Source organism: Salvia hispanica, chromosome 5 (genome assembly GCF_029641045.1).
Source record: "Salvia hispanica isolate PSC_SH4W2 chromosome 5, Shi_PSC_v1, whole genome shotgun sequence".
NCBI classification, from domain to species: domain Eukaryota; kingdom Viridiplantae; phylum Streptophyta; class Magnoliopsida; order Lamiales; family Lamiaceae; genus Salvia; species Salvia hispanica.
This window is the reverse complement of record NC_142696.1, coordinates 25830831-25855127: the sequence shown is the minus strand read 5'-3', so window position 1 is coordinate 25855127 and position 24297 is coordinate 25830831. Positions and strand designations below refer to the sequence as shown.

Here is a 24297-nt window from a genome sequence, read left to right as displayed (position 1 = left end):
CACTATTGTGAGATTATAGTTGAAATGGCAATCTTGGCAAACAATATGCAGTACATAGGCAAACAAATACATAGACAAGCAACTCGGTATATGATTCCAAACATACGAAACTAGAGACAATCAAGCAATCTGCTACACATAGACAAGTAAGCCTTCCATAGTTCCACATAGTAAGCAATGTTTAATTTGCTCCTAAATCTAAGGGTCCTTATTGGTGGTAGGTTGTCATTTTAGTATAACTCTACTTAATGTAACTCCTTAATATGGATATCCCTAACGCGAATGTTTCCCGTACAAGTGTAACAAGCATGTACTCCCTCCGTTCCATAGTAATGGAGGCAAAACTTTTCGGCACGGAGATTAAGAAAAATTGTGTTAGGTGAGTTAAGTAAAGAGAGAATAAAGTGGAAAATGAAAAAGGTAGAGAGATGAAGAGAGAAAAAAGTAAGAGAAAGTAAAGTAGGTGTGGAAAAATGTGTTGACTTTTACTAAAAAGGGAAATGACTCTATTACTATGGAACGGACGGAAATGGAAAAACGCCCCTATTACTATGGAACGGAGGGAGTATATCTTTAGAAATATCGATGTTGAATTTGAGTCATATTCAAACATTATAACAATGCTTACGCCAATAAATCTCTAATGTTTGTTACATGTACTCCCACCGTCCCGGATAATTTGTTCCATTTTTTCATTTCGATTTGTCCCACATAACTTGTCTCATTTCACTTTTTACCATTTTTGGTAGTGAACCTCATATTCTTCTAACTTTTTAACTCACTTTTCATTATATTTTTTAAAACCCGTGCCCGGTCAAAGTGAGACGAATTATCCGAAAAGGAGAGAGTAATTTTCACGAGATCGATATTGTTTATCAGGAAAAATAAGAAAATTTCAAAGTTGATGCATTTATAAATAGAAAAATGAAGCTCAATACATAGTCAAGAAGTGAATCATGTGCAAGGGTCTGGATGAAATAACAAGAAACTTATGGGGTCAAATATAGTAAATTCCTATACTTTGGGGACTAATTAAACAATTAACAGCGTTCATCCCTTCCTTGTTTGGAAAAGAATAAAGGAGAAAAGCAACGGTTTTGCATACAATCTCGACAAAATTAATCTCTCCTCAAATGCAGATCAATTCCCACTTCAAAAACCATAGCTAGGCAAATACTAGATGAGTGTAAAATGGAGCAGCTGATTTAGGATTTCATGGCCAATATTCACACGTTGGTGGCCAGTGTAAATAATCTATGCCTCTATAGTGAAACTGGGAACAAGTTATACTGTTACAATGCGGGCGATATTCTAACTTGGCGGCGCAATTACGATTTTGACTATCACAGTGGCTGCGGCCGCTCGTGGAGACTGTGTGCTGCCACGGTTCAGGAAAGTTCTAGTAAGAGTGCAATGCCGCGAATCAGGTTCCCGTTATTGAAATTCCCGTCACTTGCTACCAGGTTAATTTACACTTATTTTGTTTCCTATACTTTGCTTCTGCCTTTTTGGTTAATTGGATTATACTCGCCGGAAAGTGTTGTTCTAAACTACTCTACAGTTACTCTCAAGGGCAATACATTACACCAGCTCGATTCCAACATTAAGCCATTACTGTCATCTTTTTCATTTTGTTATGAATATAAGAAGATTTGGGAGAGAAATTATCAAAATCAACTTCTCCCATCTCATTTCTGGCCCTTTAGTCTGGTGGGTTCTTTATGATGTTTCATATTAACATGTGGTCTCGGTTTCCTGTATGGAAACATATAACTGATGGCACTACTAATTAAGAATTTAATCCGTGTGACTGACTTCTTCCTTTTTTTTTTGATAAAATGTGATTTCAGATTATCGGCATGCATGATCAAGCCGAGAAAGATGAAATTGTTAAGTCAGTGATGCATCTAAAAAGTGCAGAGATTGAAGAGGGCTACACCAAAGATGCTGTTTTGTCTCGCCGGGTCTAGATCCTGTTTTCTTTACTCACTCTTTCCTGTTATTGATTCATTACCTTTTCATGCCTGGTGGGCATTATATGATGAGTAACTTAATCATCTATGCTGCACATTTTCCCTAATAAGTGGTCCCTGATTTCTGTATGGCTCATATATTTGTGTCCTTTTTCCCTCAGGATGTTTTGATGGATGTAAGAGACAAACTTCTTTTTGAACCAGAATATGCTGGAAATTTCAAAGAGAAGCAGCCACCTAAATCTTCTCTCAACATTCCTTGGACTTGGTTGCCTGGTGCTTTATGCCTTCTTCAGGAGGTAGGCATTGCCATGCACTTAAATGTTGATTCTCTCCAACCTGCTTTACATAATGTAGCAAGTGTGATGTTGACTTTGCTACATATTAGCAGTATTATTTTCTATTTCATCTGATGGATCTATTGTTTACCGGCCCTCAAATCTGCAAATGGAGAATACAGACCATAGAATCTATATTTTGATGCAATTCTGTTGGAATAATTTAGGTCGGCGAAGAGAAGCTTGTGCTAGAAATTGGGCGAAGAGCTCTACAGCATCCTGAATCAAAGCCATTTGTTCACGATTTCCTTCTATCTATGGCTTTAGCAGAGGTAAGAGGCAAAAGCAGCAATTTTTACCTGGCACTTTTGCTATGTTTCACCTTCTTATTATAGGTGCTTTCTTGAAGTGTGCAATTGCCAAAGTTGGATTTGAGAAGAACAATATATCTCAAGGATTTGAAGCTCTTGCCCGTGCTCAGTGTCTTTTGAGGAGCAAGATATCTCTTGGGAATATGATATTGTTGTCTCAGGTAACCATCAGGTTTACTGTTTGGGCTTCACCCCAGATGTGCTTTAGTAAGGTTATTCTCTGGTGAAGTAACAAGAAATGCACAAATCCTATTAAAGAAACTTTGCATCTTAACTCGATCAAGTCCTATCATTGCTTTTAGATAGAAGAATCATTGGAGGAACTTGCTCCTGCTTGCACATTGGATCTTTTGGGTATGCCCCATACACCTGAAAATGCAGAGCGAAGAATTGGAGCAATTGCAGCTTTGCGTGAACTGTTGAGACAAGGCCTGGATGTTGAAACATCATGCCAAGTTCAAGACTGGGCTTGTTTTCTGCATCAAGCACTCAAAAAGCTATTGGCTACAGAAATAGTGGAACTTGTTCCATGGGATAGTTTAGCTATCACCAGAAAGAACAGAAAGTCACTTGAGGCACAGAATCAAAGGATTGTCATTTATTTCAGTAACTTCTATGTAGTTTTGTTAGCACATATTGCCCTTGGAGTTTCAAGCAAACAAACAGACGTGGTACTTATCCTTTTCTCCTATAATATTAATCATGTTTGACTTCACTTAGTAGATGATGTTATGCCTTTGAGTATACATTTTCTTCTTAGTATTTTATGTAGTACATCACTACATCCTCACTCTTATGCCACTTGTGAATATTAATTCATTCAATTCTATACAGTGATGATAAGTTTACCATTGTTTTGTACAATCAGATCTGTTGTTTTCTAGTAATGATAAGTTTGTCATTGTTTTTTTTTTTTTTTGTAGATTAACAAAGCAAAATCAATTTGTGAATGCTTAATAGCATCTGAAAGCATTGATTTGAAATTTGAGGAGGCCTTTTGTGCTTTCCTACTTGGGCAGGTACACCGTTTTGCTCCTTTCCCTGTTCACTGTTGCATTTTCCAGTTTATGCATTTTTAGACCAGGTAAGAAAATCTGAGATATTGATTTGTCCAGGGTGATGAAGCTACAGCTGTTGAAATGCTAAGACAGCTTGAGCTGAATTCTTCTCCTAGTTCTAAGAAAGCACTGCAAGTGAAAGAAACTAAAGAAGTTTCAAGTGCTAACAAACCACTGGTAGTTTTCTCTGTTATTTAAGCTTCGTATCTATAAATGCCATTCTCACCCACCATATAAAAAACTTGCATCAGTTGTGTAGTTTTTAGATGCTGCTGATTGTTAGTTTTCCACAGAACTATGACCTGCTTATAATTTTTTTAATCTAATCTTTATGTTTACTTTTTAAAGAAAATAGATTATACTGTTTCTTATCATAAGTTGGTTGGTTGGATGAATTTATGCAAGATAACTCCATAGCAAACACTTGCATTCATGTTAATATTCCTTTTTTCCTCATATCGTAACTCTGAAACAAGGAATACTTAAATTTGTTTTCGGTCCTATTTATAATCAATCATATTGATATCCACAAGTAGGTTAAGAGCCTTCTATACAGCCTAGTCTAGTGTGGAACGACTTGGTTCATGAATGACTTTGATTTGGAATTCTTGCTGTCATTTTCTGCGGAGATTGCAATCACTTATGGCTAGGTATATTTGCATGTTGTGGATAAAAATTCTATTGCAATTTTTACGATTTCTGTAATTTTGATCCTTATCAGAGCTTTGCGTTTTCTCTTTCTAGGAAACATGGTTGAAAGATGCTGCTCTTGGCATGTTTCCAGATACCCGAGATTGTAACCCATCCTTGGTAAACGCTTTCTTTGATAGTGTGAATATGCACAATGTTTGCAATTCTTCTAGCCTCTCAAATTCTAATTTCTAGTTGCAACAATAGGCTGACTTTTTCTATGGTGATAAAAGAGCTTCTGGAAAAAGACATTACCGAAGATCTTCTCCAGCTTTATCTGACATAAGGTACAGATCACTTTCTGTTGCTCTTCCAACAGATCGCAGAGATGAAGTGCCAGGTTCTTTCACAGAAACTTCACGACATCTTGGGCCAGCTGTCAAGGAGCTTGCTCCTCATAACCTGCAAAGTCCACTGATAGAGGGCAAGGCCAATGCTGGAAGCAGTGTAGGCACACCCTCTATTCAATTGAAGAGAACATTAGGTTCCAAGCAGGGTGGGGTGTGGAATATGTGGCTGGATTTCAGTCATGTGATTGGAAAGATGGTATATGCTACTGCAATAGGCTGTATCTTGGTTGCCATGTTCAAGCTAATAAACTCGCAACAGTTGAGACTGGGAAATGGTTCTAGATGGAGGATGTATGAACAAAGAATTTCCGCAAACTCTCCTACCCTGACGGATTGTTCTACGGATTTTAGTTTCAGGCGTACAAAGCAAAATGGCATCATGAGACAAATCCAGAAAGTCTTTTCTCTTGTCAAAATGCAGTATAGGGACAATCCAGAATCTGCTGACCTACAAACAGCTTCTGTCTCTTCTTCAATATCAACTTATAGGTTTCCAATGCCGGTTGAAGATGCTGAGGCTATTGTCAAACAGTGGCAAGCAATTAAAGCTGAAGCACTTGGACCTAACCACAACATACGCGGGCTTAGTGAAATACTTGATGGACCAATGCTTGCGCAGGTGAGTTTCATTTCATGATTGTGGTGAAGAAGTGTACTTCAATTAGGGGTGGGTAGGTAAGGTATACCTTACCGAAACCACCATACCGTATACCTCACCGTAAATACGGTATGCGAAAAAGTCATACCTTTACCTTACCAAAGTTTTCGGTATACCGAACTTCGGTATACCTTATATTCGGTATGACAAATTTCCATACCGATACCGTACCTCATTTTCGGTATACCGTACCGAAGTTCGGTATACCTTATTTTTGCGGTATACCTGACTTTCAACATCAATTAAAATAGAAAATTAGAGTTTTTAAAATATTATTTATAATTTTAAAAATAAATTAAATATAATTTATTCATAATTATATTTATATTTCACGATAGATTTATAATTTAAAAATATATAAAATATATTTTATATACAATTGTGTTTATATTATTGTGGTATATACCTTAATTTACGGTATATACCTTAGTTTACGGTATATACCGAATTTCGGTATGCAGCGGTATACTGCGGTATTTGAAAATTCATATCGTTACCTTACCGCAATCTTTTGGTAAGGTATCATACCATACCGAAAGTCACGGTATACCAAAAATTCGGTATTTTCGATATATTTTCGGTACGATAAGACCGGTTTTTCGGTATTTCGGTATTTTTCCCCAGCCCTAACTTCAATCTATATAGTCTTTGTCATATGCTATTACTAACTCCTGGTCAGTGGATTTGTTCTAGTGGCAAGCTTTAGCTGATACTGCGGAAGCCAAGTCGTGCCATTGGAGATTTGTTTTGCTGCACTTGACAATTTTACATGCAGAGATTTCAAGAGATGGGATTGGTGGAGAGATGGCGGACATAGAAGTACATTTGGAGGAGGCCGCTGAACTGGTGGATGAGTCCCTCCCTAAAAACCCATCTTACTACAGGTAAAATCTTCAGTGGTACTCTGGCAATTCTCTTTTCATTTCAGGTGTTTTGACTGACTTTATTTGCTATGAGCTACTCCATTACATGTGAATATTTACAGCCATCCATCAAAGCATTGTCTGATTAAGCCATAACTTGGCAGAAAGTAGAAACTCCTGCATAAGTTCACATTCTTTGGATTTTATGTTTATTGTGGCGAATCTGTAATTTATGAATTATCAAATAATTTCCATGATGTGATGAAACAAAGTAGACCAATTAATTTGTTTCCTTGTGCAACTTAGCCTTTCATAATATCAAACTTATCTGGTGCAGCCCTTATAAGATACGTTATCTTCTGAAGAGGCAAGACGATGGCTCATGGAAGTTCTGTGAAAGCGATATTCTAACTCTGTCATGATCTTTGGTTGGAGGGGACTGCTGCCGTGTGTAATTCTCATCAGCCGATGCTCTTCATCCACGCCTGAATTTGACGAAAAACTGAGGAGCATCGTCCTCGGCATGGGGCTCCCCTCCTTCCTATAAGCTAGCCAGTTGTTAACTTAGTTAGGATATTCCATTTATTGTATCTTACCTTGCTATCAGTCTAAACCAGCAGCTAGTTATTGTAGGGGCTTGAGGTTTATAGCTGGACTTAAGATAGTTGTATCTTATTCCACCATCTATTGATTTGGTTAATTGAGCCATTGTTTGTTACACCCATATTTTTGTGGGAAAAGATTGAATGATGCATAAACCAAGTTTGATGAATTTAGATGTTATACATATGCAAAATTGGTCAATAATCGTTTTAGTTGAATGCTTATCAGCACTTTATTAGTTTATTAACATTGTTTCATTTTCTTATTTTATTGTATCAGAATTTTTTTTTTCATGTATTTTCATTGAAGCGGATAGTGAAGGTTCTGATTGTTCGTGTTTAACCTTCATCAGTTTTTGCAAACTGGCAACTCTGGATACCATTTCAGTTCCTCAACTTCCTTTTTGTTCCACAGCCATTTCAGATTTGTTTAATCTTGAACTAGCTGAAGATGATGGCTGCCATTTGTGTACTCTATTCAAGTGATCTATTGTGTATGAAGTCGCGAATGTTTTCACATCACCAATCTACAGCTTCTTGCTTGCCAATTTTATGGAACGTGATTCAATCATGCTGAATACAAAAGATAAACATCATCTAGTTAAAGAGAAAGCGTATTTATCAACCAAGTTGTGTTTCATCGTGAAAAATGACACTTTTCATTTGAGAAAATTGATGGCCAGTTTTGTTTGGACATTGTAGTTAGTACATTTTGAACTTAATATTTATAAGAGGGAATATTTTTTTAGTCCACGAACTTTGCCAAAGTATTATTTTAGGTCCATAAACTTTGAAAATATCATTTGAGGTCTACCAACTATGGGTTAATATCAATTGAAGTACTTTTTTACTATTTTTAAGTTTTTTTGGATGAAAATACCCTCAATATCTTTAAGTGTATATATTTTAAATAAACTTATCATATACTTATATTTTTTATAAATATTATTTACTAGTATATATTTTTGATGAATTTTCTAAACATAATTTGACTTCAATATTATCACTTAATTTTGTGACATGCAAGAAAAAATCCTTATTCATTTTTTTTTTATTAAAGAAAAGTTCTTTATTCAATTTTAAAATTCTTTAATATAAAAAATTGAAGTAGCAATTTTACTTGCATGTTACAAAATTAAGTGATAATATTGAAGGTCAAGTTATATTTTGAAAATTCTTTAAAAATATATTGTAAAGATATCTATAAAAAAATGAGTAATATGATAAGTTTATTAAAAATATATACCCTTTAAAGTATTGAGGTTATTATCGTCCAAAAAAACTTGGAAATAGTAAAAAAGTACTTCAAATGATATTCACTCATAGTTGATGGATCTCAAATGATATTTTCAAAGTTCACGGATCTAAAATGATACTTTGGCAAAATTTGTAGACCAAAAAAGATGTTCCCTCTATTTATAAATGGTTATGTAACCCTTTTCCATGTATTCAAATTTACACTACAAAGTTGCTCAAAGTCTTCAGCTTTGGGCCATCTGCATCATGTCTCTTATCCGTCTCATCTCTTCACTATTTATGGGCCCCACTGTACTCTTCACCCCATCTCTTAACTAAGAGACAACACCTGCATCCCTTCATTTCTTAACCATCCCATCTCTTAACTATTCATTCAATTTTATTTTTTATTTTTCTTTCCAACATATTCAATTAATAAATACACACTTCATTAAATAAAATAAAATTACAATTTAAAATCCTAAAAAAATATAAAAAAACACATAATTAACATCTAAAAATAAATAAATAAAACATAATTTAGAATACTAGAAATTAAAAACACTTAAATTTTAAAAACTACTCCGCCGGCTAATCATCCCCCGAGGTCGGTGGCGGTGCACCTAAGTTAGATCGAGGCCGAATACCAAGTTGACTTCTCAGATGCTCAATGCCGTCAAGATGGGCTTCATATTAAGGATGCGTCATGCGGGAAGTGTCAGCCATCGTGGCGAGCAGGTACATGGACATTAGGGTGTTCGAGCCCGAGCCCGCCTGGCTTGATTCGCCTCGGCCCCTCCCCTTAACCCTCCCTCTAGCCGCCTTCGCCGCCTTGGTCCCTTCGTGAACCGGAGGAGCGTCCTGCATCGGTGGCCCTGCCCTCAACCTCTTGTGAGGTGTTGCCTGACCCGCCCTCACTAGATGAGTATTGGCCACCCGCCGTGTGCTTCGTGCGTTTCGAGTTCGACCCCGTGCAAGACGGATACCGCCAGCTCACCTTTCAAGGTCTTTGACCGACGACCAAACATCGACATGTTTGAAATCTTTGGAGGTGTCGTCTTTAAAGACTCGCAACGCCGCTCTCAGAATGTCGGCTCCACTGAGTGCTTTGGTAATTCTCCGCTTCAGTCCTGAAGATCGCGCAAAAGTTTTTGACATCTCTGTCGCAGAATGCAGAATGAAAGAAAAGTAGAAAGAGGAGTATTTATAGAATAAAAAAAGAAAAAAATAATAAAAAAAATTTACCATTCAACGATAATATTATTGTTTAAAATATTTTTATTTTTTTTATTTCTGAAAATCAAATTTAAAAAAAAATATTTATGATGTCATAAATACGACGCCCACTCGCGGGCCGGCGTAAGCCTATCGCCAGCGCGCGCCACGTGGCGCGCTGGCTCGCCAGCGGCTTCTTTCATGCGAGACGCGCGACGAGCCCAGGACGAGACCGGACGAGATGGAGAGTTGCATCGCCGTCTCGATGCTGTCTCGAGATGCGGATGCCCTTAGGCACAACACAGATTTCAAAGAGAAATATGTGGACTAATTACTTGCATTTTAAACCACCGCATACCAAATTTGACTGAGGAAATTTTCCAAGTCCAATGCTGCCAAATGAAGCTGTATTTTTGGTTGGATGTTTGAAACGAATAATGCATACTGTGGGGCTTCCGACAGCGACAGCTTATGAATTATCACTTTCATTTCGTGTTTTGCCAACCTGATAAACCCAGCAAGAAAAGACAGAATCTTTGATGGAGAAAACGAGGGATCGTGAGCTGGAAGATGTAGCACGTATTCTCAATGTGTGTGTGTTTTGAAGAGGATTGTCAAATGAACAGTTGTTGAAACCTGCAGAAAATGGGGAGCTAGGTGCAGTGAAGATGGGGCCAAAATTTTGAGAAACAGTCAAGGGGAAGCTCAGTGTTGGAGCCAAGATAATAAAGAAAGGGGGCAGAGAGAACATATTTAGAGACATATTTGGAGTGAGTGATGGACAAAAGTTGCTCAAAGCATCTCACTGTTATCTCTCAAACAACTTCAGCTCCAATTGCTGCCATTCTATTCATCTCCACACATAAACTGTCCACTCCTCTTCAGGAGACCTTATTATACACTACTCACTGCTTCCTCCGTCCGTCATTAGGAGTCCCATTTATAGCTGGCACGAGTTTTAAAAAATGTTAAAAAAATAGGTGAAAAAAAATTAGTGGAATAAGAGTCCCACTTATGTATATATGAAGTAGTTTTAAATGAAATATGAGTGGAATGAGTTAGTGGAAGGTGGGATCCTATTACCATTTATGGTAAAAATAAACTGGAATTCTTATTCGTGGATGGACTAAAATGGAAAAATGAGACTCCTATTCACGGACGGATGAGGGAGTACTTAATTCTTATTATTATCATCAGAATCGTTGTGGCTTTGAATTTTTGTAACTCCAGTGGAGTTGGACCTACCAGCCTACCAAGGCTCAATGGGCTATAAAAGAAGGCCTAATAGCTCTATAATTGAATTGCAAAATAAACCAAAGATGGCCCAGTCTTATACGATTATTTTAATCTGTAATTATACTTGGTTTAAAAATATTTAGTAATAAAATCATGAATCTTAGCGCTTTTGCAATGAATTTATTTGCAAGTATAGTGCGTTGCTAGCAAATGGGGAGTTCATTAATACCACTAATCAAAATGAAACGATTTGCTAAAATTAGAGCTGAATAAAGTTTTATGTTTTCTACACTATAAAAAATCTACACTAATATCAAAATATATTAAAAAAACGTTTGAATACTTAAAAAAGTTAAAACTCAGATATTATTCCTGCCTAAGAGTAACGTTTAAATATGGAATTCAAGAAACTAAACAAATTAAGATCATATTTAGAGAGGGAGAGGGAGCAAATGAAGTTGTAGTGGATGTTATCATTCAAGAAAACCCCAATAACCTAAATAAATAAAATTCAAAGTATCCCAATGTGATACAGAAGAAGAAACCCTTTACAGAAATAGAAATACTTATATATAGGGATAGAGTGAGCATATATATGTAAATAATTAATATGCAGAGAACGAGGTCAGAAGCTTCCAGGCGGTGGTTTTGGATCATGATGATTATTAGCACCCGTCCCTGAATAATCTGTCACCTCCACATCCATTCTTCCTTTCTTCAACTGCAATTTTCAAATTTATAATAAATTACTATTTCATTTTTCAAGAAAATGGGAAATTTTAAGACTGACCTGAAATATTTCATGATACATATGCTGATTTGATGTATATCCATGAGTGAGTGATTTCAGGCTTCCTTCACAAGATCAAGTATACTTATTTAATTCACAATAATTTCTAAGAAAATATTATTTCCGAAAGTACTTACTTGAAGATGGGACTCCAATGGTGGGAGGAAGAGAGGAGATGAAGGCAAACAACACCATAAATAGAAAGATTGTAGCTTTTTTCTCACCCATTTTATTACACTTTCATGTAAAGAGAGAATATTATAGAATTTAAAGAGACAATGAGTTGTGAGAATATATATAGGTCTCTCATCAATGAAAAATGAAAAGCTATGTCAAGTTTATTTATGTATACATCATGTGTTGTGGTTTGTGAGTGGGTAGAATAGTGGTGATGGGTGCAACAAAGTCAACTTTTAAGACACACATGTGGAGGAGAGGAGAGTGGCCACTTGCCTAACATTATCCCCTTCCTTAACTCAAGTGCTCCACCCACCTTTCTTCATCAAATATCTAATTTTGTTTGCCTCCATTTAATGATGTAGTAATTGTCCAGTATAAGTTAAATTCATTGTGTTCATATTCAACATCTTGTCCTAAAATTACATGGACTCCATCTAGCAGCCTATAATCTCTCTCTAATCAAGACATGTTCACATTATAAATGTCACCAAACAAAACACCATTGCAGGTGTGGACCCTTTGGGTTTTAGGTGGACGGTGCAGGATGACAAGTGACAACAATCATTTAAATCATGCTGCTTAATAATGATATGCAAAAAATACTGAGTATCATCTAGTTGATTCTTGAAATTTCTTGTAGCACTTCCTCTAATCAGTACATAAACCATCTTGTTTCAATCCATGTAAAATTCCAATAAATAAAGATGGTAAAATTTGGATATAAATTTGCATTATATCTTGTTGAACATAAAATGAATAACAAGAAACATTAGATTAATTATGCCTTCTTGAACATAAATTTGAAAGGTGCAGAATCGGTGAGAGCCAAACGCCTGAGTCCATGTTGAACAACAATCCCAACCTCTTTGCATATAACCTTGCAGTAATTGCAGACGGTAGGGCAGAAGACAAGCTTATAATCCTCATCAAATTTCTCAATCTTGAACCAATTGCTTATGGTGTCACGCCCCGGATTCCCCTCAGCACCTCCCATGGTGATGGTGTAATTTTGGATGGATTCATCGAAATGCAGCTTCCAAACTGTGGACTGAACACAGATTGAGGCAGCGGAGAATTTGATGTTGTGATCAGTTGAAGTTCTGATTACCCCTTTTTTGGCATTGGTGGGGCGGAAGCTCAGTGGGAGGCCCTTCTTCACTTCTTGCTGCTCTTGGGCGACGTCGAGAGGGCAGGTTTCGTTGCCGGTGGCCGCCAGAGTCAGGCCTCCGCCGCGGCCCCGGATCACGGGGAGGATGTAGTACTCTGCTCCTGCGAGGAGCTGCTTCCCGGCGATGTCGAGCACCGGGGGTGGGGCTTCAGCGGCATCGGCAGCGGTAGCGGCGGCGATGAGAATGAAGAGGAACGAAAGATAAATGGTTTCCATGTTGGTGTTGATCATGATTTTTTGCATCAGATTTATAAGTTTTGAGAGAGTCAATCGCTTAGATTTGGTCAAATTTGGTGATTGGAAATCTATCCTAATCTATTCTTTTATTACGACACGTTGACTTTAGAGAGGATAAGATGACACGACACTAAGATCACAGCAAAGAAAGATCCATTATTGATTATTTTTTCAGAAAATACACAAACATTCTAATTAAGTGTATTATCTATGCCTTCTTGAACATAACCTTCAAAGGGCCATCACCATTGAGAACCAAACGCCTAACACCATCCTGCACGACAACGTCAAAGTCTCCGCACACGACTCTGCACGTGTCACAAACTCCGGGGCAGTGCACTATCTTGTAGTCGCTGTCAAACTCGTCGATCCTGAACCAGTTCCCAACTGTCTGACGGCCATAGTTCCCTTCGACCCCTCCGGTTGTTATGATATAGTTTGAGATTGAGTCGTCGAATTGGAGAGTCCATATGGTGGATTGAACGCACACGGAGGCAGCAGAGAATACAAAGTTCTGATCAGCTGAGACACGGACCACACCTTGGCTGGAGTTGGCAGGGTGGAACGTCAGCGGGAGGCCGTTATCCACTTCCTGTGGCTCTTGGACAACGTCTAGTGGGCAAGTCTTGTTGCCGGTGCTGGATAGGGTGAGACCGCCCCCTCTTCCCCGGATAACGGGCAGGATGTAGTAATCCACTCCTGCCTGCACCGGATTCCCATCTATGTCGACCACTGCAGCACCTTCATCGGCAGCTGAAGAGTTAACAGAAATGGACAAGAGAATCAAACAAAGAGGGAGGTAAGATGACTTCATTATGAGATGTATAAGTGTATATGTTAAAGAAATGGATGTGAGTTGCTCTTATAGGACTATTCCAACCCAATAATTGAATGAAGCTCAAGACTTTTCCCTCCTAGAGAGATGAGGCTGCACTGAAAAATCAAACTTACCTATATCCACACAGGAAACTATTTGAAGATGTAACAAGTTTTCAAACATTCATTCAATTTTGTTCGTTGACATTGATCATATAGCTAAAAATTCAAGCCTCAGTGCGTGCACGTAAGAACTAATCCATATAGAAATGAAGTTAATTACTCCTAATAACAATACCTCACAAATTGTCTGTGCCTTCGTGATGAATCCATCAAACCATGATAAAAATGATAATCTCAAGATGATTGCAAGAAAAGATTTGTATGTACTCTTGAATGCTCAATCAACCCATTCAAAACAATCACTATGTTCTCACTAACATAGTGTTCAGAAGATTCAGCAAGGAACTCATGAAAACCACCATTCACTTCAATCCAACTGCACCCAGGCGTTTTCTTAATTTTTTGATCTCTCATCATCTTTATCACGCTCACAGCCTCGTCCCACCTATTCTTGGAGCGATAGATGCTGAAAAGGAGCACGTAAACAGCATCATCATCGGGATCCAGTTCAAGCACCTTCTTCCCTGCCACTTCAGCTAGTTCGAAATTCCCATGTTGGAGACAAGCAACCAGAAGGGATCTCCAGATCACAGCGTCTGGCTTCATAGGCATCCGCTCAACCAACCACAAGGCCTTCTCCAAACGTCCTGCTCGGACAAAGAGATCTACCATACACCCGTAATGCTCAATCCACGGCTTAATTTGGTAGCTATTTACAAATCTTTCAAACAATCTCTCTCCTTCACTAACTAATCCTCCATGGCTGCAAGCGGACAAAACTGATAGAAAAGTAACTTCATTTGGAATCAGCCCTGATTCGACCATTGAATCAAAAACAACGAGGGCGTCTTTGCCCCTTCCGTTCAGTGCCAAACCAGATATCATAATGCTCCATGAAAACAAATCTTTCCTCCCCATGCTATCAAACAGCTTTATAGCTGAATCAAGATTCCCACTTTTTCCATACATGTCCATCAACCCATTATTCACGGTAGCATCCGAAGCGAACCCTTGGCGTTTGTTAATATATCCATGAACTGAACTTCCTAAATTCAGCGCCCCAATATCGGCACAAGCAGAAAGCAGAGCAACAACAGTGAAAGTAGTGGGATTGCAATAATGCTCTCCAGCATCTTCGTGTCTCATCTTCATGAACAACTCCAATGCCTCGAGAGAATTCTTGCTGCGAACGTGCCCTACAATCATCGCAGTCCAAGAGAACACATTTTTCTGCGGCATTTCATCAAAAACCTTCTGAGCTGAATCCATATCACTATTTACAATATATCCGTTAAGTAAGGTGGTCCAAATAGCCACGTCTTTATAATCCACGCCATTGAAAACTCGGTTAGCTAAACCAACCCTTTGATTTTTTCCATACATGTCGATCAACGCATTATGCACATTGGGCCTAGGATATTCTAGGTACTTTAATGCCATAGCGTGAATCGCTCTTCCATTTCTCAGATCCTTGCAGCGGGCGCAAGCAGAAAGAGCTGCAACTACGGAATGCGAGTCGGGTTTCGGGAAATTAGACAAAACCAAATCGGAAAATATCGTCAGCGACTTTCTAGGTCGTTTGATGTTGAGGTAAAGATTCTGAAGAGAGGTCCACGACCCCACATCTCGTTCAGGCATTTCATCGAATATCTTCCGTGCTTCAGCCACTTTGTTGAGTTTCGCATAAGCGCCAAGCAGTCCGCCTGCGATCTCCCGCGCGAAGACGCCAGCGGTGATGGAGTGGGCGAGAATTTCGTTGAGAAGACTGCAACGGGTTCCCCATTTTGCCAATAGATTTTTCAGCTCAACAATTGGAGCAGCCTGGGATTTGTGGATATGTGTCTGTAGCATTAAATCGGTCATAAAATTCCGACCCAATTTGTTCAGCACAAGAAAGAACGGATTTTGAAGTTGAACTCCTGTTGTAGTCGCTGTTGCTTCTCTATCTACAAAGTCCCCTTATTTTGCCCCATCGGGTTTATGGTCTGAGAAGTTCTTTCACCACTGGCCAGTTGTATTGCTCTATAAGATTCTGTAATTAAATCAAATTTGTGAGATATATGTTCTTTACATTTATCAAAATATACAAGGAATTAGTGTTGAATTTAGTTGATTTATTGAGGATTAGCCTAGATTGATAAAAAAAGGAGGGGGGGGGGGGGGGTGTAGAGGTTAAGTAGTTGTTGCTAAAATGGATTGGAACTTTCTTGTTTTCTTGAAAATATAAGGAATGGTGCTTAACTGTTGGTCTTTTATCGACAGGATCAAGCTGCCGGTGCTTGTTGGCTCTCAATCCACAGCTGCTCAAGTTAATAGAAACAGCTATGCACCTAAGGTTTGTTTGTTGCCACTTGTTAACTTCGTGTGGCAATTATTTGCGTCATCTCTGCATAATATAGGTGACAAATCCCTATACCATCACGAAACGAAGAGAGAGGTGGACCGAGGAGGAGCACCAGTGGTTTGTTGAAGCTCTCAAGCTGTATGGGCATGCTTGGCGATTATATGGCTCTACTACTATGAATATGAAACGAGAGATTATTTAAGAAAGTGAAATAAAGGAATGATAATATACGACCGATTTAATAGGCTCCTTCGATAGTAGTAATTCATTTGATGGTCCATCTCCACACGTAATATTTTAAAGTAAAGCAGAATCGGATGCTAATAACAAATTTGAGAGAACTTATAAGCACAAACATCTTAATAATAGATAAAATGTCAAAGTTCCGAATATTACAATAAACACAACCATAATTATTAGTAGTAGCAATCATCCTGATTTAGTAGGTATTATATCAGAATTAACTCAACAAAATTCAAATGACATAGTTTTGGAGCCAAAGTAATCGCTCAACAGTAGAACATCACTCTTTTAACATTCTCCCTGAGCTGTGGAAGGGGCCTCACAGCAGCATTCACCCCCGGAACCCTAGTAGTCCGTGCACCTGCACCACCACCACGACCAGGGACTGCACCACTGGTCATCGACCCACTGTCAGAGGTTTCAGGCTCCATGTAGAAACGAGCACGGAAAGCAGCCAAATGGGCATAGTATGCAGGAGGTACTGACAAAAGCCAATGTTCAAATTATAAGCATAGGTACTAACACAAGCGGAATAGAGAAAATAAATCATTGACATCATACACATACCAATTGAAACAGATCGTGTACATCTTGCATATCTGCAAGAAAAAAGTAGTTGTTAGAAATTGTACGAGTAAGAAACCCTCACAAGCATTGATCGAGAAACTCACGTGTAACAAAGGTTATTAGTAAGTGATTGAAGGGCATCAGCTGAGAACTTATTCTCATCCCACAAGACATGGTAATGAGCAGGACGGCTAGTTCCCTATAATTTCAATGAAATACAAATGTCAGATTACGGAACAATACATGATTTAGAAATTTAAAATGATGCGTATGGCCAACCTGAATCCCAGCATGACTGCAAAGGTAGAAGTCGAATTCAGTGGGATGGCAGATCTTCGAATCTACAACAGTACCTGCAACATTCATAAGAGAATATACAAGTATCAGGACTCCAGCCACCAAACAAAAGAACAAAGTAGCAACAAATCACATTAAAAAAAGTGTACCTGGCAAAATATTGCCACTTCTGTCAACTGAATGCCTGTCACCATGGTTATTAGCAAACAGACGAGTGTGATGACGTTTTTGAACCACCACAAAGGTAACAGTTGGCTGATAGTTAGGCTCCAAAGACGCACATGCCTAAATGAGTATGGCATTACAAACATCATTTAAAAAACTTATATAAAATTGTATATCTATTCTCAATGACAAAACCAAAGTAGAAATTACAACCTTACGTATGGCCTCAAGTTCATAAAACAAAACTTGATAGAACTGTCCCTCACTTACTCCATCCCTACACGTGAATTGACATATGAGAAGAAAATTTGAAGAGGAAACTGCAGAAGATCGCACCTAAGAGTTAACAGTTTGTTGAAGACATTACCTGTAGAAGATAATACGCTGAGGTTTCTGTCCTGTTGCTCTGCGGAATGAAATAAGCAGTTCCCTGATATGCAAAAGCATAACATCTTAGACATATGGAAGACTGCAATTCTCATATTAATGGAACAGAGCTTTTCAAAATATTCATCAAAAAAAAGAAGAGATATATTTGAAAAAAAAAATGCATAAATTAAACCATGCACAACATACTTTATCATGCCACCGTGCATAGTCCCCCTTTGTGGGTCATTCCAGGTTTTGTACAAGTCTTGAATTATCTCCTGTCTATGGCTTTGTGCACAAACCAAGCCAGCATATTTTGTGACCTCGGGCCAATCCTGAGAGGCCACAACCTGAAACAATTTTGAGTGAGTATACAACTACAAAAAAGCATGCGCAAAGGATATGATACACTAACATTAAGAACAAGAACTTACAGCAGCAATTGATGGGCTAGAATCTTCGCCAGGGTGTGGATGCGTAACATCCGCACCAAAAATAATTGTAGGTTGGTCGCTCACAAGGGGTATACGCCTGGAAAGTGCATCAACTAGAACAGTGTTCCTACCACCAACTTTGACATTTATCTTCAGAGAAACATTGGCAAGATATTGTTTGCTCATCTTGAAAACATGCTTCTGCAGGCAACATTGTGATACAATACCCAGATCTGTCTCACATATACGCTTTAGATCACCTGAAAAGAGTAACATGTGAAATTATCATATCTACATATCACATGAACAGTGGAAACCTAAATTATTTACTTAGGAGTTGTACTAAATACTACTCTTTGACAAGATATTCAAGCATTTGAAGAAATAATTATCCAGTACCATATAGAGAGCCATTATTGTCAGGTAATATAACAATTAGCAAGTCAAGCTCCTTCTTATGTGGCTGCAGTTTAGTCATCACATCATGAAACCTAGCTTTCAAAACTCTTTCCACTTGATCAGGGCGACCACTCAGGACTGGCAACACAGGCTGAGGATTATATGCCTACAAGTGAATAAATATACTCAGAAACAGTTAACATGTTAACAGCGGAGGGAACACAAAACATATTACAAACTGCCTCTACCATGCCAGAAGTCATGCACATCTGAGCAAGCTCATAACAGAAGCTGTGTGCCAAACCATCTTGAACATTCCGGGCAAAGTTGATACAGATCCAACTGTTGACAGTGCCACCATTAACCATCCTCTGCACGATGCCAAACAATTGAAATTGTTAATCCAATTACAACATATAACATCCAACAAGTAGAAAAGAGCCGCCAGACGAAATATAGCATATATTTATTTTACATGATGCCTTGCTTCTACAAGAAAGATAATTTTTCCATTGAAAAGCCAAATAAAAATAAGAATAAAGCAAATTACCTTGTTCATCATATTCCACTGCCCAACTTGAGGAAGACAGTCCTTCTCCCTACCGGAATCATGATACTTGAGCTGTAAAAGGATCACATAACTTTAAGAAACTTCATGAAGTAAAATAGATAGTATATGTAAAAAAATAAAAAATAAATAAAAAATAAAGTATTTTCATTACCCATGGTGCAGGAAGGACACGAGCCTCAACTTGTGCCAACTTGTCACTAATTTTAATTCCAAACTCTTTCGCATAAGGGTCAGCAGCATAGGCATTATGGCTAACAGTCTGTACAAATAGCAAAATTAAGAGGGGGTGACGTAAAAGGTATATTACTCAGATCCCATAACACACAGAACACTGAACACAAAACAGAAAAGGATGAGTCAGGCGTCCTAAACAAAGTGCATTTCTGTCAAAGCGAAATTAACAATAAACAACAACTAGAGTAACAGAGAAAAACCACATGACTAACCCGAAGAATGTCTAATTCTCTTTCCTTGGGACGCTGGCATGTCACCTTAAGTAGTGCAGTGATCTGTCTCTCATTTAATCTCTTGGAGTATCTCTGGCCCTCCACTATCTTGCACACCTCCATGGGCAAGTAGTTTGGCCTCTGGGTATTTCCCACTTGGAGACAAGGCCACTGGGTGTGCTGAATGACAAACCCATAGGTCTCTTGGAAGTATTCCACCACAGATTTCATTGTACCCCTTTCATCCACCGGAAATCTGAGACCACCGGATTCAGCTCAGATTCAATTGGAATCACACTATTTCCACTAAGTGATAGTAGTATAAATAACCAATATTTATGAAATGAACTCAAGGCACAAACACTTTCAACAGTGAAAAATCATGAGTGCATAAAATAATAACAATTGGAATCACAGTATTTCCACTAAGTGATAGTAGCATAAAGAACCAATATGCATAAAAAGAACTCAAGGCACAAACACTTTCAACAGTGAAAAATCATAAGTGCATAAAATAATAACAAAAGGAATTTAATTCTCACGTTAGCTCACGAGTTGCCTGTGATGTCAAACCAGAGATGCGGTATTTCCTTCGCATGTTTCCTCGATGAGTAACCTCCACCTTTACTCCTCTAAGTGCTTTCTTGATCTGCCAAACGAATTGTACTTCAGTAAATAAAAGCACTGTCGGGTGGGGGGAAATTAAAGCACTAAAAGCACAATGGTAGACAATGAAAGTCATAAATGAAGTACGATATCCAAACACGTGAGTTGGAAAATCACACCCAAGCTAGCAGTTTTATAAGCAATGTCCAGGTACCAAACAAATACATCAAACTGAAGAATCAAAAACTAACCTTAACACGGTCAGCATCAGACAATGGTCTAGCTGACACGTCCCTATTCAGAAGCTGCGCAACAAAATCAATAACTGGGAGTGGCTCGATGAATGCAGTGGAAGACATATCTGTCAAAGATCAGTAAATTGTAAGGATAAGAATCTGTGCTAGTAAATATTACTACACCACTACTCCTAGCATACACAAATATCTAATAATTAACAAAATCTGTACAAGATCAAGAATGCTCACCAATGTTCAGCGATAGACCCATCTGAGTAGGACGAATACTCTGGTAAAATCCACGCCAACTTTCAAGTCCTTCACCCAGAGGTTGCCTTCTGCCTAAATCTGGGGAATAAAAAGAACGGCCAACCGGGGAATACCTACAGTAAAAGTAATCAGCACAAAGCATGTATAAAGAACTAAAATAAAAAGGCCTCAAAAAGACAAAAACACATACCGAGCAGTGGGAAGTTCACGAAGTACAATGTCCAGAACTTGAAGAGCCTCTTGTGGTGCATCGGCTCGTCTGCCTTGTAAAAACATTCCTAGATGATGCAAGTCAGCCCGTGAAGCATGCTTGATGATCACCTTAAATTCTCTTTCTCGCCTACAATACACAGGATATAATGAAAAAAATTATGTTCAAAGCAAAACAACTAATACCTAAAAACAGGATATGACAAATATTAAAAAGGGTCTAAGAGATGCAGAGACAAAAACCTCACACCACCGGGAGCATCCTCTTCATCTATTAGTGTTATGTTGAATTCTCTATAATCAAAAGGTAGTGGTCCAGCAGTGTACAGGCTCTTTCTTCCATCATAGGCAGGAAGCCTCCTACCCAGATGAGATTCCCTATATAACTTCACTAATTGCTCCATCACAGCACGATTAACTCCACGGGATGTAACGTCAGGAATAATTGAGACCTTCACCCAATAGGAGAAGGATGGGTCAGTTGATAAAGTAATAGAAGAAAACTTAAATCACATAGAAGGGCGTTAAATTCATGTGAACCACTCACGTCATATTGATGCAAGTCCTTGTCTGGAAGCTCCGCAAAGAAGTGGTTGGCTTTCACCACACACTTTGAGCCATAGGTCCCTTTTCCTGGCCTCAACGGATATCTCAGAGATTTGCTTGAAGCCGGTTGCATATGTTGGCCTGGAGTCACTTCTTGCTGGATAGAGAGATCCTGGATGTGCTCGGTTACTTCTGAAATTTGCAGAGGATCAGGTGCCTGTGTAGAGGAGCTTGCCCCAGAAGAACTAGGCGTAGTCATCACAGCTTGATATGGTGACTGTGTAGCTTGGTGCAGCTCGGGAGCTGGTGGACGAGATGGACCACCAGCAGAAGGCGCTTCGCGGCCACCCACGAATGCACCTCTGCGTGCTGCACCTCCTCGGCTATACTGCTGACCACCACGGCCCTGACCCTGTTGATACTCAGGTGGTCCACCATAATACTGCTGAGGAGCTGTTCTGCCGCCGCCACGACCACCATAGGCCCCACGTTGGGGTGTCAAGCCCCTTCCCGCTCCTTGATATCCCCCTTGCTGTTGTGGCTGCGATTGTGGTTGTTGTTGAGCAGGTGGGCGCTGAACACCACCATGTCCTGAGCCAGCTTCTTGAGACTCTGAGCTCTCACCACCAGGAAGTTCGGTTCGCCTCTTTCTTGCCATGGTAGAAGCAACTACAAAAACATTTAGCATGAATAAAATAATCTTAATATATAAGAAATTACTCAAGTAACACACCCACCAGCATCCCACATAGACAATCACACATAAACACAACCAGTTTATGTTAACAGTAAAGTTGATAACTATTCTTCAAGTACTGTGGTTCGAAACATTCTGAGAATAACAAACACTATACAAATAAGTGCTGCTGGGTGAAAAGTTCAAAAGACCTAGGTGTAAACGAGAATTCAAAGGCGAACCCTCTCATATAGCGCTTAAAAACCTAGGAAAACAGTGAAAAACTAACATTAGAAAAACCTTAAACTCATCTAAAACAAAATTTGTGGCTCGGAGTTTCAAATGACCCAAAGCATCTCTTCTAGAAGCAAAACACGCCAAAAACAACTAAAATGGAGTATTAAAAAATTGAACTAAGAGACCTATGAAACAGAAACAAAAGATCAGATCATGATTAATGGTCAAACAAAGCCTAGAAAATTAACAGCAAACACATAAAAGGAGTAAACCTCCAGATTGAACTAGATCCACCCCCAAACAACGGAATCAAAACCCTAGCAAAATTTGCAGCAGACATTTCCATCGCCAAACACAAAAATCTGCGGCTACACCTACCTTTAGACTTACAAAACGGCAAGGGAAAAACTTCAAACTACGCAAACAGCGACGAAGTAGAGACACAGAGCAGCAACTACAAATATAAATAGAGAGAGAGAGAGGGTAATGAGTGAGAAGTGCGGAGAAAAATAAAAGATAAAAAAGGCAGGTGAGGGTGGGGTTGCTGGTTGGAAAATGGCGCTAGCGTTTCAGGAAATTACATAAATGCCACTCATTTTGGAATGGAGTTAATGAGTTACGTGGCATCCTATGTGGAGAATCTCAAGACGTTGACCGAGGGAATGATAGCGTGGAACGTGGATGGTGATATAGTAATGTAATTGGGTCAAATGATCCGAATTTTTACAAAATTTAAATCTGAATTATCAAATCTAATTTGAAAAAATCTAAAGTGGGATAAAAGTAAATTAAAATCTAAAAATTCAATACTAAAAATTTGAAAATCTAACTCCACGATTTAAAGATCTAATTACTAAATACAATTACGTATGTTCAACACAAAAATGTGTATATTAGTTAAGTTCATAATTGTAATACTCCATATTTTATTCTATTTTGAATTTTGGATTACTTTGGCTTTTTAAATATTCAATTCAATCTGAACATCAAATTTTTAAATAAATATATGAACCGAAAATCAAAAAATCTAAAACTGAGTTTTAAATCTAATGTCATAAAAAATTTATCATTAGATTGTTGGTATTTATCATTAATTGATTTTTGGTATTTATCATTTAAAAAATATAATTATTGTAAATATGAATTTTGAGAATGTGGTTACTGTTTTTGAAAATATGTCAAGATTGTGGAACTAATATTTTTGTTTAGGTTTGAATAGTGTATTGGATTGAAAAAATATTTCTGTACATAGTAAAATGGAGTAGTATTTATTTTAAATTATAATATAATCGATGCAGTTGGAGAAACATACACATCTACGTCTCCAACTTTTTTACTATGAGATTTTGGAATCTTGATTTGGTAAATTACCACAAACTCTAAGAAATTGCACTTTTTCCTTTAAAATGAAAATGGATAATATTATAATGCAATGTTAGTATCGACAATAGCGGAGTGAGAGTATCAATTCTTGTTCATATTTTTAAATTACCATCTAACTGTAGTAAGGGGAGACCAATCGCAACTACTAGAGACATGAATTTGCGAAATTACTACTCAATTGTCCACTAATAAATCACTCATTTTGTCATTTTCGTTTCTCCACCAATAAATTTTCCATTTACCTTTTTACTGCTTTTAAAAATAGACCGACTCACATTTCATAATAAAACTAATATACTATAAAAGTATGACCCACCTCCCACTAATCTTTTCAACAAACTTTCTACTAAATTTTTTAAAACTCGTGTCCGATCAAATGTGATATTATATTGGTGGACGGAGGGAGTATTTTCATTGAGAGCAATGCAAAGAAAGAAGAGAATAAAAACGATGA

At 38.2% G+C, this 24297-nt stretch overlaps 3 protein-coding genes and 2 pseudogenes across 4 annotated transcripts; 1 reads left to right on the top strand and 4 right to left on the bottom strand.

Annotated features, from left to right (window-relative positions):
- The first annotated feature begins 1118 nt into the window (after positions 1-1118).
- LOC125186784 (plastid division protein CDP1, chloroplastic-like) lies at positions 1119-7039 on the top strand (annotated as a pseudogene). Its single transcript, XR_016130153.1, has 12 exons — positions 1119-1463; positions 1851-1964; positions 2135-2272; positions 2479-2583; positions 2661-2783; positions 2925-3293; positions 3546-3641; positions 3738-3857; positions 4425-4490; positions 4578-5339; positions 6072-6262; positions 6579-7039. The product of XR_016130153.1 is annotated as a plastid division protein CDP1, chloroplastic-like (transcript).
- Positions 7040-11006: 3967 nt separating this feature from the next.
- LOC125188462 (kunitz trypsin inhibitor 5-like) lies at positions 11007-12914 on the bottom strand. The gene is made up of 3 exons (XM_048085311.2): positions 11458-12914; positions 11321-11385; positions 11007-11251 (listed from the first exon to the last, which is right to left on the bottom strand). Exon 1 carries the CDS (start codon positions 12909-12911, stop codon positions 12279-12281), a length of 633 nt encoding a protein of 210 aa, XP_047941268.2. The 5' UTR covers positions 12912-12914; the 3' UTR covers positions 11007-11251; positions 11321-11385; positions 11458-12278.
- A 127-nt stretch (positions 12915-13041) lies between these two features.
- On the bottom strand, positions 13042-13887 carry LOC125188463 (kunitz trypsin inhibitor 5 pseudogene; annotated as a pseudogene).
- LOC125188461 (pentatricopeptide repeat-containing protein At2g22410, mitochondrial-like) lies at positions 13524-16408 on the bottom strand. The gene is made up of 3 exons (XM_048085310.2): positions 16087-16408; positions 14020-15876; positions 13524-13658 (listed from the first exon to the last, which is right to left on the bottom strand). Exon 2 carries the CDS (start codon positions 15705-15707, stop codon positions 14079-14081), a length of 1629 nt encoding a protein of 542 aa, XP_047941267.1. The 5' UTR covers positions 15708-15876; positions 16087-16408; the 3' UTR covers positions 13524-13658; positions 14020-14078.
- A 122-nt stretch (positions 16409-16530) lies between these two features.
- Positions 16531-22992, bottom strand: LOC125188460 (protein argonaute 1-like). Its single transcript, XM_048085309.2, has 21 exons — positions 22839-22992; positions 21549-22216; positions 21245-21453; positions 20982-21131; positions 20771-20904; positions 20537-20646; positions 20222-20328; positions 19680-19935; positions 19385-19492; positions 19213-19284; positions 18911-19033; positions 18663-18828; positions 18264-18523; positions 18037-18179; positions 17828-17890; positions 17674-17737; positions 17445-17580; positions 17278-17351; positions 17103-17197; positions 16999-17030; positions 16531-16912 (listed from the first exon to the last, which is right to left on the bottom strand). Exons 2-21 carry the CDS (start codon positions 22203-22205, stop codon positions 16698-16700), a joined length of 3174 nt encoding a protein of 1057 aa, XP_047941266.1. The 5' UTR covers positions 22206-22216; positions 22839-22992; the 3' UTR covers positions 16531-16697.
- Between the last annotated feature and the right edge of the window lie 1305 nt (positions 22993-24297).

What these genes read in the sequence shown, in the direction of transcription:
- LOC125188461 (XM_048085310.2), bottom strand. Translation starts at nt 15,707, where the DNA reads ATGACCGATTTAATGCTACAGACACATATCCACAAATCCCAGGCTGCT.
- LOC125188460 (XM_048085309.2), bottom strand. Translation starts at nt 22,205, where the DNA reads ATGGCAAGAAAGAGGCGAACCGAACTTCCTGGTGGTGAGAGCTCAGAG. An exon ending in GTGTCCTTCCTGCACCATGG is followed by an intron (nt 19,285 to 19,384) that starts GTAATGAAAATA and finishes ATCCTTTTACAG; the next exon opens with CTCAAGTATCATGATTCCGG. An exon ending in GCAGTCATGCTGGGATTCAG is followed by an intron (nt 17,198 to 17,277) that starts GTTGGCCATACG and finishes TTGAAATTATAG; the next exon opens with GGAACTAGCCGTCCTGCTCA.
- LOC125188462 (XM_048085311.2), bottom strand. Translation starts at nt 12,911, where the DNA reads ATGCAAAAAATCATGATCAACACCAACATGGAAACCATTTATCTTTCG.